At 45.3% G+C, this 15,001-nt stretch overlaps 2 protein-coding genes across 7 annotated transcripts; one reads left to right on the forward strand and one right to left on the reverse strand.

The window, feature by feature from the left end:
* The first annotated feature begins 691 nt into the window (after positions 1-691).
* Positions 692-11,618, forward strand: LOC118513403. Of its 5 annotated transcripts, none has more exons than XM_036059096.1 (7): positions 707-1,770; positions 5,979-6,369; positions 6,446-6,561; positions 6,641-7,159; positions 8,457-8,616; positions 10,591-10,674; positions 11,026-11,618. In XM_036059096.1, exons 1-6 carry the CDS (start codon positions 1,561-1,563, stop codon positions 10,632-10,634), a joined length of 1,440 nt encoding a protein of 479 aa, XP_035914989.1. In that variant the 5' UTR covers positions 707-1,560; the 3' UTR covers positions 10,635-10,674; positions 11,026-11,618. The 5 variants fall into 5 exon arrangements, with proteins under 5 accessions (XP_035914987.1, XP_035914988.1, XP_035914986.1 ...); XM_036059097.1 differs by having other exon boundaries at positions 11,449-11,618; XM_036059094.1 differs by lacking the exon at positions 10,591-10,674 and having other exon boundaries at positions 692-1,770.
* LOC118513404 (peritrophin-1-like) lies at positions 11,605-12,865 on the reverse strand. 2 transcript variants are annotated; one of them, XM_036059098.1, is made up of 2 exons: positions 12,705-12,756; positions 11,605-12,625 (listed from the first exon to the last, which is right to left on the reverse strand). In XM_036059098.1, exon 2 carries the CDS (start codon positions 12,055-12,057, stop codon positions 11,713-11,715), a length of 345 nt encoding a protein of 114 aa, XP_035914991.1. In that variant the 5' UTR covers positions 12,058-12,625; positions 12,705-12,756; the 3' UTR covers positions 11,605-11,712. The 2 variants fall into 2 exon arrangements, with proteins under 2 accessions (XP_035914991.1, XP_035914993.1); XM_036059100.1 differs by having other exon boundaries at positions 11,609-12,625; positions 12,705-12,865.
* Between the last annotated feature and the right edge of the window lie 2,136 nt (positions 12,866-15,001).

A 15,001-nucleotide genomic window follows, 5' to 3' on the forward strand; every position in this document is an offset into this window, starting at 1 on the left:
ACTCCCGACGTATATTCACCATTCCCCAACACTACGACTGCCATACCAGAGTCTTGTTCTTTCTTTTAATTGAAATTTGAAATGAAACTAAATATGTTATTGAACTCTTCCAAAGGCAGTAATTTTTAAAAATCACATTTTAATTAAAATGATTAGTTAGTTAAAGGATAAAAGTAAACCTTTGCTTTGCGATAGTAAAGAATATTAATTTTTACAGTTGTTCATTATATGATATTTTAACTAAATGTTTGAAAAGGGGAATCGGGTAACCGGAAACTGATAACGTTTGACCGATGCCTTCAGTAGCATCGGGAGATGGAAAACTTCCTCTCGAAAAAAACAACCCCTAAACAGGTGTTCTAAACCCCACACGTATGAGAGAGAAAGAGAGAGAGAAAGAGCAAACGCGAGACCGGTATGCAAGCCATCCCTTTTGCATTTGGAATGTTTTGATGCACCATCACTGTTGCGGAGTGGGCATGCTTTCTCGCTCACACCGAGCTCGTTGCTCAGGTAGATGCAAATTGCTGCTCATGCAGGGTTTCTCAAGCATCGCTGCGTATTCCAGCACAGCAGGCATCGTAACGTGCGTGCTCTCTCGCTCTCGCGCAACGAGCGACCAAACCTGCTCTCTCTCACCCACATTTACTCAGCCGACCCAACAACATGAATGCGTGTTGCGTTCCGTTTCATTCATTCGGTGCGGCCCATCAGTGTGTGGTGTGTGTCACAGGTAAACGCGCGTACCTCGCAACGGAACGCGTTCACAAGGTACACCCCGGACGGAGCCTTCATCCCGTGGGGGCTTCCACGTACACGTAGAGATTAAATTTAATTAGTATTCATCGCGCTCCTCGGTTCCCGGAGACGGACGTGCGCGCGCCCGAGCTTCACTGATCGTCCGGTTGGGATTTGGTGGCAGCAGGTTTTCTCGACATTAATCGACTCGTCGATACACACGATCGCAGTGTGCGCGTGTGTGTGTGTGCGTGGCGAAGGCCCCTCGTGATCGGATCGGGAGAAGATGATGGTCTGCAGCACAAAAGCTGATTTGCATCTTAGTTTGCTAGAGGAATAACTGGCATCGTTGGAATCGTACACTGTTTCCAGCACCAGACCTGGGTCGCGTAACCGAGGTTCGTAACGTTAGGCGCTGCAGGGATTTAGTGTTGCGTACACGCTTGTGCATATGTGGCTGCGTGTGCGATAGATACTGCGTGTGGTGTGCTTTGTGTGTTTGTTCTACTGGCCCCAACCATCGTACGTCCCTAGTGTTCGGAATTGCTTCATCCCACCGGGTGCGTACCGTTGTGCCACATCGTCTAGCTCAAACCCACCCCACGGAAACCCTTGTGTAAAGTGCGTTTTGCGTCGCGTGTGTGTGTGTTGTTGCTGTTGTGGCACGCGAGAGCAAACAGAGAGCAGTTAAAAGAAAAAAACACATATTGGACGGGGAGTTGAAAAATTCTACACCGCATCGAGAAGCAAACCGGGAGACGTGGGCAACAGCAAAGCGCCAAGAAAGGAACGACGCAGCAGGAGACGTGGAGACGAGCAGAGATGGAGCAGCCTAACGGTGGTGTTGGTGAGCCAACCGATGACCGCAGTGCGTCACCAGCGAGAGCAACCCAGAACAACAATGCAACCGGGATGGGTCCATTGTCGGGAATCGGCAACGGAATGGATACCGTAGCATCGGCCGCAGCAACCACACCGAAGACAACGAACTGGGTAAAGTTCGAGGAGGATGGCGAACCGGAACCGAGCAAGGTAGGTGGAAGTGAAACAATTTTGGGCTAAGGTCCAAAAGAGAGTAAGAGCCTGCGAGCGTGCGAGCGAGCGAGAAGCTTTAACACAAAAAAGCTAACCGTTCCCAGCGCATCACCGTTTGGGGTGGAAAAAAATGGCGATAAGCGACGAACCTCCCCAATATTACGGAGAAGCAAGCAACCCTCTAAGCTCCCAGCAGGCTGGATTGCGTTGTGTATGTGTGTCTGTGAGCGATGACAGGGAGGAGGGAAGCGTTTTCCGATTGAATGGTTCCACCGTTCGGGCGCACAATTGATTAAACAAAATTCATCACCTTATTATTGCCTTTTTGGCACAGTATGAACCGAGGGGAAGTGTCACTTTGGATGGGGAGGGGATTGGAGCCAGACGCTCCAAAAGCCTCCCTTCCGTTCGGCCAACTCGAAGTCTCCCGGGGGTACTACAGTGAGGTTCAAATTTTGCCAATGATTTACTTACCAGTTAAAATAAATGCTTCGTGAGAAATTCGTATCAGGAGCTTGGATTGTTGAAGACAAAGATGTTTCAGTGAACTACAGCAACAGCAGCTTGCTTTGATCATACTAAACTGCGTTTGGGAATATTTGTTTTTTTCGCAAACTACACCAAGCATACTGGGATGCATGTTTTGTGGAAATGAATCATCAAATGCCCGGAGAACAGTTAAATATTTAAGCATCCGTTCCGTTTGGTGTGGCATGAAAAAGCTGCGCCCAGCACTGTCCAACACGTGTTCAGTTTTTCCATGCCCTCCCGTTTGGTTCTGTGTGTTTGTGTAGCACCGGTGTGTCCGGTTTGTTGTGCCATCGGTGGTTGTCGCTGGTGACAGCATTCCACGGTTCTCGCTGTCATTGTCAGTACGGCAATTCACCCACCACTCACCCACCAACCCCATCGGTTTTCCCCGTTCCGGGACGAGCTTTAAATCCCTCGTACCAACCCCATCTACCAACTCACACATACACACGCTGTCGATATTTAGTAGGTCACGTCGTACGCTGGCAATGCCGCGTACTTCGACGGGCAACACAGGGCAAGTCACCGTCGCCGTCGTCGTCGTCGTAGGTTCGCCCTTTCTCTCACTCTCGGCAGCTTCATCAGGTTGTCTGTCTGTTTTTGTTTATTACAATTTAATCGCACCACACCGCCGCCGTTCTTGTCACGTGTCGGTGGGGGTCACAATCGGCACGCATCACTGGCCAGCATAGAAAGACGCGACCAGCCAAGACGAATCAATCCCGTCCGTTATTGGCCGGAAAAATGTGTGGCCGTTAAGTTAGCACCTCCGAGAGCGGTTGGAAGCTTTTTATGGAGCTTCTGTGGACTCTTTTTTTCCCTCCCTTACTGTTCTATCGTAAAAGAAGGCCCTTTGTTACCATGCGTGTCTGTGTGTGCACTTGGTTGTCCGACCTTTTATGACCTACTCATGTGGATCATGTTACAGATTTTTTGTTGTTCCATGTTTGTGTCCACCATACCATTATTGCGTGTATGCTAAAAAAGACGGTATTGAATTTCCAGTCAAACAGAACACATTTCCACCCCCGATGGTCCCCAAGTCTCGGCTCGGTCAGATGATGTCACATTTCGCAATGGTGATATAACAACATTTCGCTCAATGTTGCAAAAAAAAAGCTCCCGTTCGTATCGGCCAGCGACTTACTCGCCCTTACTTGGGTGGCCTTTTTGGCTAATAATTTTGGGTGGACATTTGTTTTTAAAAATGGAACACGGAAAGGAACGGCGAACACTGTGAGGCTTCTGCGGAATCATTGTATTGCTTGCACGCTGTGTCTTGTGGATTGCTTCATTATGGCAGGACGCTTTGGGCTAAATGGGAAAGCAATTAGCTTTAATGGGGCTATTAGGAAGAGTGAATACAATATTGCACCATGAAGCGTCCCAGACCACACGTGCCATGTTTATGCAGGACAGAAAAACCATAATGATTTTTCGGATTTATGCTTTGGTTCGTTATTTTATTGGGATTATGGTAATAATATTCGGATGCTTATCGAAGCATGGGCACAGTAATTCAAATGCACTTCAATGCTCATAAGTGAACATTAATGACGACAAAGCTCCGAAACAATACTCTGTCCCTATGCCACGCACACAATAGAACAATCGATGCATTCATTTGTGGACTCATTTTTCGCTGAAAGATTCATAACATTCCTTAGCTTACGTGTGCAGGAGTGAACAAAAAAAAAAAAACCCGGTATGATTCAACCAGCCAATCCACAGGTTGTTTTGTCCACGGTGCACGTTCCAATCTTTTTTTTCCCAATTAGCTTCCAAGACGATTACCACCGCGGGCGGGGGTGGGTTAGTATGTAGTGTTGTTTATACGGTGGTTTTTGTTACATCTTCTTTCTTCTCCCTTAACACCAAACACTAACCCGATGACGCACCCCGGTTCGGGTAAAGAATGTATGGTGGCGGATGTTTGTGGTGTGTGAAGCGAAAATAATGTTTCTGTGAGACTTTCAAATGAATTAAAATGTAGGGTGTGTATGGAACCGTTTAGAAATTGTTTCGTGGGCTTACCTGAAAAAGGGAGAATGGAATTCAATTACTGTATTGATTTGTGTAAGAATAATTAATACATTAAATAATGGACATATTTTAAGGATTTTACTTTCAAAGACCCTGTGCCATCCAAGCAATTACTTATTGACGACATGTCACCTGACATCATTAATCATGTATGGTGTATGCCGACAAAATTTTCGAGCCAACTATAGCCACAACGCACAATCTGGGTGCTGGTTATAACTGGTTCAACAAATGGTGGATATATTGCGATCAACAACATTGTTGTACATATAATAATTTACCGTCTATGTTTGAAACGACACCACCCATGTGAGAATCACTCAGAATGGACGGGTAAACGCAAGAACTCTCAACTAACCTTAGTTAGGGATAGATATACATGTTTGAACAAATTAAATATCATCTAACCTCTAATTTTTTATGAAATTGCCTTGAATTTCTGGCTACCCTCATTTGATTAGCATATCCTGTAGATGAAGTAGGTCATGGTTAAGAGTAATACCAAGAAAGTGATTGGTTCGATCGTCTTGTATCAGCTATAGAAGATGAGTTCTTCTATGAAGATGGAGTCTTTATAAATCGATTGGTGCGAACGTTTCGTATTATATTTAAATACATTTCTCTAAGCTTTCATAAGTATAAAAGAAGTCCTTTCTATCCGATTCATTAGCTGAAAATTCAGTCCGAGTGGGATTTAATTTCCAGCCTTGCCGTTTAAAAGATCAGCGCCACTGTCATTCTCTTGCCCGACCGTCCATGCGGCTATGGCTTAAGAACAGTTTAAATGCCATTAGACTATCTGAGGGCGACCTGGTGCGACAACAGCACCGGTCTTCACACGGCTGTTCCGCGGTTCATATCTCATCAATATCCCATCTCAATTCCCCATACGTAGGACTATGCAGGTTTCGGGTACAATCCAGGCACAAAAACTCATAAATTGCAGGCCGAGCCAATATTATATTTTCGTTGCATACTTCGAGGATGTACATGTTATGTAATGAATATTCCATTCTTTGAGTTATTTGAAGAAGTAATCGTCAAGCAAGTATGTAAAGTAAAAAAAGTCTTCCAAACTCTCTTAATTTATCTATTTTGTACCTAGTAATTTGTACTCGGGTTAGCGCGATACGAAAGATGTCTGACCGAGACATCAACCTTGGCCGTACACAGGACTGATAAATTAGCTTATGGTAATTTTAAGTCAAAAAGGCAGCATGTTGTTGGCAGACCGAAGATTTCCGGAGATTTTAGTTGCTAAAGAAGAATGAAAACTTGGGGTTGAAGATTAACAGCCCCATAGAGTCCTCTTCGTCTTGGCTTACCAGCCTTAATGATAACGTAGTTGGATATACAGTCTTCACTACGGGGAGAACGATTCGAATCCGATTTGATCTCAGGTCTTGCCTTGTGAAGATCGGCACTGCAATTGCCTCGGCCCCCCAAAATACTCCCAGAGAGTTTGATGTTTGCTGAGAAGCATAATAGCTTGATTTACTAAGCAAAAGGGTGTGTGGTTCAATAAGAAGCTATTTTAAATTACGAACTAACATTTTATTAACCCCACGAATCGAATTATTAGTACGAATTTATGCAGCATAAGTTAAAAATCCTCTTTTTTTAAATTACAGTCACCATCACCGTCACTGCCACCACCACCACCAACGGTCGCTTCCAGTAGGCAGCAGCATCCTCTGGGGACGGCAGGCAGCAATCGTCCGTCGGGGGCAACGACACCATCGGACACAGCACCGCCGGCCGTACTGCCGACGGAAACGGTGCACGTAAATCTGGACACACGAACGCCTAGCACACCAAAGCAACAACAACCGCAACCATCCCATGGCGGCAGCAAACCAACGCCCGGCGCAACCAGCGTCGGAACGTCAGTACCAAGCGGAGTCAACAAAACATCACAACCGGCCGTCATAGACATTCCGAAGCAATCGGTGAACGTGGTGCAACCGATTCAGTCGATGCGAACGATCGAGCTTTCGACGGGCCGCGTTCGGGAAGGTTTCGGTGAGTATGGTGGCCATTTTGAGTGTGTGTGTTGGAGATTGATCTCCAACAATCTAATCGTTGTCTGTTCTTGTAGCAAACGGTGATGTTATCGTTACCTTACTACCAACAAACACTCGGTGGCCATGGATCACACCGGCTGTATTTCGTCCGGAGCTCGTTCCAGAAGAGCTGATGGCGCAAGGTTTGACGGTAAGCAACATCTCACGGTACTGCCGGCAACGGTGCGAAGGATCTGATGATGGATTTTCCACTCTCTACCCACCCACAGCTCACAGTGGAAGAGTATGTGCACGCGATGGACACGCTCGTGAACGATTACCGGTTCACGCTGTACAACATCTGCTACAAGCGTGTCCTGATCGTGTGGATTCTGTTCGCATTCATCGTCCTGATTGGGCTGCTGTTTTCGGGCTTTTACGGCATCACGCTGCTGTCGCTTGGTGTGGCCTGGCTGTTCCTGAATGCGGCCGCCATTTTCCTTTGCATGTGGGTTAAGCTGAAGTTGGCGCGTGGTCTCGAGCGGTGCATGGCACGCGTCAATAAGCAGCTGATTCGTCACAAGATTCTGCTAGCGCTGGACGACCGTGGACACATCTCCTGCCACAAGGTGAACCTTTGCTTCATGTACTTCGAACCGTCGCAGTGTATCAGCTATCTGAACGAGTTTATCGAGCGGAGTGAGCAGAACGGCAACACGATTGAACCTGGCTGGGAAAGCCGACTGGACGTCACGACGAACGATATCATCATACAGGGTGCGAATACGACTCGCCTGTCCCGGAAGCAGGTAGGTTGAGCGTTTGTAGCTGTGTTACAGTGTGTCGGGTGAGCGTAGAGTTGAGATTTATTCTTTCCCGGAGATGGACTGCCGATCGTACCACGATCGTGCGTTTCAGCCCCTTTCTTTGAGTTGCTTCTCTTTCGAACGGTTTGCTTTGAAGGGTAGAATTTATATCTAGAACTTGGATCACTGTTACTGCAAAATTGATATTGTTAGCTTTGTAAAGTTATAATTCCATTGTGTTTGTGTGCGTTTTGTACTTGTGGGGTGTTCTTTTTTTTCTTGCGTTTAAAACAATTGGACCAAAACATACGATCAACCATTTCCCATAACAACTTCATCAACGCATCGCTGGATAATCACTAACGGTCCTCCGCCTCAATCGTTCAGGGACGAGCGGAAGGCATCTTTTTGCGGTATCTACAGCGCTGGGGTAAGGATTATCTGCGCCGCCGGCTAGACTGGACGATCGAGGAGAATGCTATCGTGTCGGCACCGCGCCATCTGCCCACGGCCTACTGTCCCTGCCAGTACGCGGAAGAGGTGTTGCTGCAGAAGAAACCGAAGGAAGATCCACGACTTTGCTGCGCCACGATACGGGTCCATCTGGCCCGCATCGGGTTCCACTTCTGACAACTGTCCCTCCGACGATGGTAGGGTGCAGATCCCATGCAGCCATGCAGCCAAATGTGCCTAACGAAAGTGCTCGAGCTTTTGGCGAAAGTTTTCTGTTCTAGGGCCAAAGGAATAGGGAATGAGTGTAGGAGCGAAAAGGTAGCTTAAGCTTTGCAACGAAGTACAAATTGTGCAATCTCGCTCGACCAGGAACTGTACTTAGATCTGTTAGTGACCTCAGAGTGCCTTTTATTTCGCGGGCCGGGTTGCCAAGGCCGTTTTTGAACGTTTTATCAGGCGGAGTCGGTGTAGCAAAACCAAGCGATCAACATCACTTTGACGCTCTAGACGCTTAATAGTGGATGTGCCTGGGGCATATATTTTAAATGGTGGCGGGTGTGCATTAGAATTAGTTGTGGAAGCGTTGTTTCATTTTAGTAGAAGTAGAATTTGTTCACGCATCGATATGCATCGCACGGCTCGGCTGGCTGGCTGGCTGTGGGCAGCTTTTTGTTCAAATCTTTTCCTTCTTACAAAACTTCCCACCACAGCGTATTATACTAACTACTCCTCACGCATCGGACCAACATATGACGCGTACTGCCCCTCTGTGCTGGCTTTTCTATCCTTCTATTCGTTGGCCCGCCGTCTTTATTCGTGTCTCTCCCAAACCAAACTCCCATTGCAGGAACGAGGAATGCTGCTGCTTCTGCGTTACGCGTCCCGCTGGGGCAATGAAGCGATGCGTGGCCTTATCGATGTCACGCCAAACGATCCGGCCCGACACTGTCGCCAGTACCAGTGTCCCTGCCAGTACGTAGAGTACCACTTGAAGTGCAAACCGCGAGGCAAGTTACGCATTTTTTACTTCTTCTATTGGCTAACGGCTTCCGAACGGTACGACTAACCCTTTTGGCTGGCTAGCTGGAGCTGCTAACTTCTTCTTCCTTCTTTCCTAGCGCGCCCTATCGTGGTAGTTAGATGGATAGAGTCTTATCTTACCCTTTTACTAACCTGTTGATAGTGAACGGTGTACCCTGTGCTATTAACCCTTGACTGGGGTAATTTCCTCCCAGACTAACAACAGCAGTACGCCCTTGCCGTATCCATGCTTCCTTTCGCAGTAGTCTCTTCCCGAGTAACGAGTAACACAAATTTGCTAGCCATCTTCAAAGCTCTTTTCCGCAAGGCAAACAAAGTCGATCTTCATTAGAACCCACCGGCCCCGCCCGGGTACCGAATTTGTGCGAAGCGTCTCTTTTTAATTTAGTCGTTAGAACAGCAGCAAGTGTCATTGTTAACCGATGGGAAGGTACTCACCACATTGTCCCTCCTTACTGTTATTTTTGTAGAAAGTTTTAAAGAGTTCAAATCCGTCCAAAAAGCCTAGAGCATCGCTTGCCAAACATTCTCGCGATTGCAATCCCGGAAACTCTGTCCCGTTCCGTTGCTCTGCAGTTACAAGCAGCTTGTACATTCAAACCTAATTAATATGGGACCAAACGGTGCAGTGCAGATAGGGAAGCTTTCTTGTTGTTGATCGTTCAGATAGTTTAGGGAAGGAGGAGTCGGTTTTCCCCCTATGCCAGACTGGCCATTTGTAATCTCCAATTTTATCTCACGGCAAGCATCTCGGAAGGCGTGAAAGTGTTTTGAATAAACCTGTTGCTGTAGCGTGTTATCAGGAAGTCTGAGTTGAAACAAGGTCCAATACTATTCCTGCTGGGTGTTTGCGAAAAAAACGGGGGTCGTAAAATTAATCACCGCATGCCGTATAGTGGAGAAACGTGAGAACGATAGTGGTCATCCGAAACGATCTTTGCCTCACGAATAATCCCAATCGATATACGCACACTTTATACGGTGGTTTGTGTTTGCACTATTCTTGCACGTTTCTTTACTCTTCTAGCTCGTCGGTGCGTTAGTTCCTGCGGTGCTTGATAATCCTATTTAGTTGTTGGCAGTGTACAGGTCCCCTCTGTGTCGTTTGAAGGGGTTCAGCTGTGTATGGTAAATAGTCTTGTAAGCTAGATAACGGATGCATTAAAAAATGGACTAATTTTGAATGGTATTGAAGGTAAAGTTATTATCACTCACAGTATATTACTATTATAATCACTTAGGAGAACTGTTCTAATGGATAGTGGCATATGGCAAGCTCTTTGTAGAACTTTACAATCACAAAATAGAGTCTTGCAAACGGTTAGAAGAAATGTCGCGTTGCGAATCTTCCCTAACAGTGTGGAAGATTCCACTATATGATTGCAAAATTCCACAGCGGACTTTTAATGTTCCACTATTTATTTGAAATGTTCCCCCGAGAGATTCAAAACTTCCATTTTGTTTTTCTTGTGCATAATTTTCATTAATAACTTCTGGTTTCAAGTCATTCATTCAATTCAAACTCGATTTTCCCGTTTTGTTTTTATGTTCCATGCTATTGGCATCTGTCTCATCTGATTTGATTTCGTTTTTCGTCTCAAGAAGCAGGAAGACATTGTACTTAATTTTTAATAGGTTGTCATCACATGCTTCACTAATTCTAACCGTTTGCTCAACTGTTTTGCCCATAGTTTGAGGCCAAATTAATTGATAACGTTAGATAGCTAACATATAGGACGATCGAGTGAACAAATTAAAAAATCAACCCATTTTTTAATGCATGCGTTATACACGGTAAGTTACTAACCGTTGGGCTAGGGTGTCCTTAAATTACGTAGCATCTCGTTGATCTAATGTAGCAAACCAACCCAAATATTCACTGCTCCGTACCGGGTGTGTGCTGATACTTTGGAAAATTGTTTCTTGTCCCTTTTTCGTAGGATTACGCACGCTTTCTCCCGTCAATTCTTACCCACATTACTAGGACGACCGATGGAACACGTTGCTATGTCCGATCCCTTTTTGTACGTACACATGATCTGTATGCATATTTTTTTTAAAGCTGATACCATTCGATCGAAAATTTCGGACATTCCCAGAGCTCGGGTCACTACTAATTCCATGGCGACACATTGCACTTTCGTTACAATCTTACTAAAAGGAGAGCTCAAAGTTGGATAAAGATTTTTTGTTTGTAATTGCAATGTTGGTCAATACTAACGACATGTCTCTGTGGGTTAAAAATATACACACGAAACGAAATGCTTCGATATCTGCATGTAGAAATAATCCCGATATTGCATACTGACCGATAGATAGTACCTGGGATCGATATGTACTTACAGTTTCGTTATCATTCATTCACTTCTTCGTAGGCTACCCGTGCAGTTGTTGTGCATTAATATCTGATCCGCACTATCAGTACGGCTACTGAGCATACGAGGACAGTCGCCACGGGTCTCTTCTTGCACCTGGGGGGATGGTGTTCCCAATAGGCGGCGCCTCCAAATCCTGCGTCCCCTACCCTTCCGTCCTTACACCCCCCCTCACAATCAAGTACCTTCGAGGCTGTGTATTTTCATGTGTGTGTGTGTGTTTATTCTTTTTCTGTATGAGTGTTGACTGGCACCACAAACCGCGGGACTACTAATGGATCTGGGAGGGCTTTAGCATGAAATGTGTGGTGGGTGTAGTGCATAGACGAACCAGGCCAGCACAGTGTTTTGGCGCCACTAAATTGAAGCAAAAACATAAACAAGCGACTTCCAACCCTCCTCCTCCTACCCTCATTACCATAGGCTACCCGTGGAAGTGGCTGTCGTCGGTCTGTGGACACGTGTACCCGAACAACTAAAAACAAAAGCAAAAACGGGGCTCGGATCTGTGCTTCGCAAACGCCGGACGTACGCAGGACACTGGTGACTTAACAGTAAAGCAATAAAACTGAACTATAGTTACAATGACAATACCCGTAGTATTTTTTTGTTTTATTCCGGTACGTTCAACATTCCGAACCACAAAGATAACAATCTAATTTAAAATGTGTGCCAATTGTTATTCAACTATTCCGACATCGTGGCACTCAACCGGTCCAAATCTTGATTGATTTCCGCCATAATTGTATCGCACACCGTTTGCAGTTCACTGCGCATTTCCTGTAGCGTTTTCTTCAGCTCTTGTGCATTCGTTTTCAGTCCCATAAACTGTTGGTGGTGTTGCACCGTAGCGTCGTACACTTTCCACCAATCGTCCATGCTCGATTCCTCCGTCAGGGTGGGTAGGTTTTCGCGTGAAACGTGTTTTGCTGCGGGTCTGGTTTCGTGAAATAGTTGCAAATCTTCCAACATTTGCGCTTCGGTCGGTGGTTTCGGAAGGGGAGCGGCAGTTTGTTTAGCTTTTCGAAACATTTTTCCACTCGCAACACACTCAAATTCGTTGGGAACAGGGAACAGTTTTCCGTAGCTTTCACGTACGTATTGTTTTGGTTTTCGTGTGTTTTTGTTGGACTGCTCGGTGGCTACGTTGAACTGTCAAACGTGATGCGTTTATAAGCGCTAGAGTTGGGATTGGATTGAAGCGTTTAGCTCGGCTTCAAAATCAAATCAAATCAAATCGTTGGTTTTCAAATGTATTGCTACAGTGACGGCAACATTAAAAGTTCCACGTTTTAAAAAATCAACATTCAGATTTATTCTGCGACCTAAGCCAAACTTATCGGATCGATTTGTAGCGGTCGCTCACAGTTTGCCTGCTCCGGGAAATCACAGTAATCCTTCTCAATGTTCCAGTGCAAACCGCCGGGACAGTCCATCTCGTACTTATCTCCGTTGAAACACTTGTAAAACTTTGTACAGTCGGTAAAGTGTGGAATGTGCACCGGGTTGAAGATATCGTCCACTGCCGGGCAGGTGAGCGGAATGTCCAGCGCCTGAACGGCTACAGCGAACGTAGCGAGCACCACCAATGCACCAACTCCTGCAAACGGAGGGAGGGGGGGGGGGGGACATCGTCTATAAAACAGATCACAAGTTCTACACACCTCACTAGCACTTACCTTTCATGATTTTAATTTTACTGATAATTTACATCGCTCGAATGAAACAAGACTACTGACAAACGGTGGCCAGACAGGTTGTTTTATACGTCTCGATGGTGGCTTGTCCCACGTTTGAATGCGAAAAGATAATAGATCGATGATAAGCAACCACTTCAACTAGGTAAAGGGCGTCAAAAGCCCTGTTTCTTTGTAATGTGCGTAATTTTACCGACATTAGATGGCAAACGACAAACAGCGTTGAAGTTTGTTCGCTTGTATCTCGAGTAGTAACCTCGTGTTCCTTTCGATTAGCCACAAGCAACACGTTTCTGGAGAAATGGCCATGTACATGAGTGAGACTGCTGCAAAGCAGCAGTGTGGAACAGAGACTAATTCTTTTCAAGTTGTTTTCTTTCGTCAACGGGTAAACGGTTTTATGAGTTGGATTTGATTTAATATTGGACACTTCAGAACCGGAAGTTTTTAATGCAACACCAAACAGTGCCAGTAGATGTTCATTTGCCATTACACCGTTTGTTGAGAACAAGTGTTAAAATTCTTCGCAAGTAAAATTTTGGTGTGAGAAAAAAGAAGTGGAATTAAACGCGGTTGAGCAACTTCAAATGATTCAACACATTGGCAGGATGAGAGCTCAAACTGAAGAAAGTATGTTCGAAAGCACATCCCGCGTGACAAAACATCTCCCAACGACTGTCCTTGTTTGGTGGCACATACACAAGCAAGCATGGGTCCCTTTCCCAGCGGTGGAGACATTGGCCACCGTTTAGAAGGCAAGTGTCGCCGAAAGACAAGCGTTAAAGAGCAACGAAACGCCGTACAACGGAACCGCGACATTGGACGTCACGATGAACCGACCGGTTATAAACAAGTTGGTTAGTCAACCATACATACAAACAGTTCCGTCCCCTCCTTACCAAGTCGGTAGTCGGAGGGTGGTACACCAGATTTGGCATCTGCATAAAATTTTATGCAAATTATGCACATCGAAAAAGTACTCCGGCAAGGGTTCGCCACGTCGGGGTTCTGGAAGGTAAGACTGGGGGGAAAACTCGTTAGAAGTAGATCCATCGCGCTCTCGTCGTCGTGCCGTGAGTTTGTGTGCTGTCATGCTGGAAAACTGAGATGTTTTGCACAACAGTTGGGAGGTCTTGGGATCATCTTGAGCCGGGTGATTCCCGACTGTATTAAGTCATCGAGCGAATGGTGGCGGTGGTTAAGTTTTCGGTGGACAACTTTTGCCACCCCGGAGAAGGGCTTCTGCTGGCCCGATGGTCGATGTCGAAGGTGAGAGAGAGTGTTCGTTTTCTTTCGGTTGCTTTAGTTTACGGTTGTCTGTACATTAAATTGTTTTTGGAGACCCCCGGTGGCAGTGGACTGGGTAGGAAAAGCCATCGGTAGACAAGACAAGATTTGATTGCAGGACTTGTGTGTATGCGAGTGGTGAGCGATGAGTTGAGCTGAGAGCCGGTACCGTATCGGGAAGGGCAATTGCAAAGTGAATAAAGTGCATTTTCAGCTCAAGTTGTCCCACGGTGGTGCTTGCGTTAACTGGACCTGGGCCAGTGGGTTCAGTTGCTGGGTGCAGCTCGGTGTACTGAAGCTATTCAAATGAGAGCCGCAACGGGAACCGTTATTGTAAGGGAAGTTTTTCTATTAACCTTGTGTTTTAATTGCTTACAGATAATCTACATCTGGTGGTGCTTTGGCTAGTGCAGCTGTTAATGCATATCAAATTGTTTTCAATACATAACGAAGAACAAAATGTAGAAACTTAAGGGAGGTTTTATCTTGTAAAATTATTTTATGCCAGTGAAAAAAGGAAGAGATGAATAAGTATAGCAGGGGCATTCCGTCTGATAAAATTAAGAGACTTTTTGGATAAAGGATGAGTGCTTATTACTCAATAGTCCAAAAGGGTTGGAAGTTTTTTAATCTTTGTGGACTTTGTAAACTTTGTATCTTTGTTTGCGGTATGGGAAGTGAGCAAGTAATCGAGTATAATTATGACTTTTTGTAATTATTATATTTTTCTAATATTTTCATATGTTTTAACTTTATGAAACATAAATTGCCTTTTTTACATTGGGTTTTTGTTTTCTGTACCCATGATAAGCAAAGTATGCCAACTTTTCGTTTTGCATATCAATTTATTGCACTGCTTTAGGGTGCTGCTTGTGCAATATTTATATATATTTTGAAAGCTTATTGAACATGTCTTAAGCTGTAAAAATGGAATGTAATATCATAAGGGATAAAAAAAATCGCATCTTACCCGTGAAAAACTGCAAGACAGA

This window comes from Anopheles stephensi, chromosome 3 (assembly GCF_013141755.1).
Source record: "Anopheles stephensi strain Indian chromosome 3, UCI_ANSTEP_V1.0, whole genome shotgun sequence".
Taxonomy (NCBI): domain Eukaryota; kingdom Metazoa; phylum Arthropoda; class Insecta; order Diptera; family Culicidae; genus Anopheles; species Anopheles stephensi.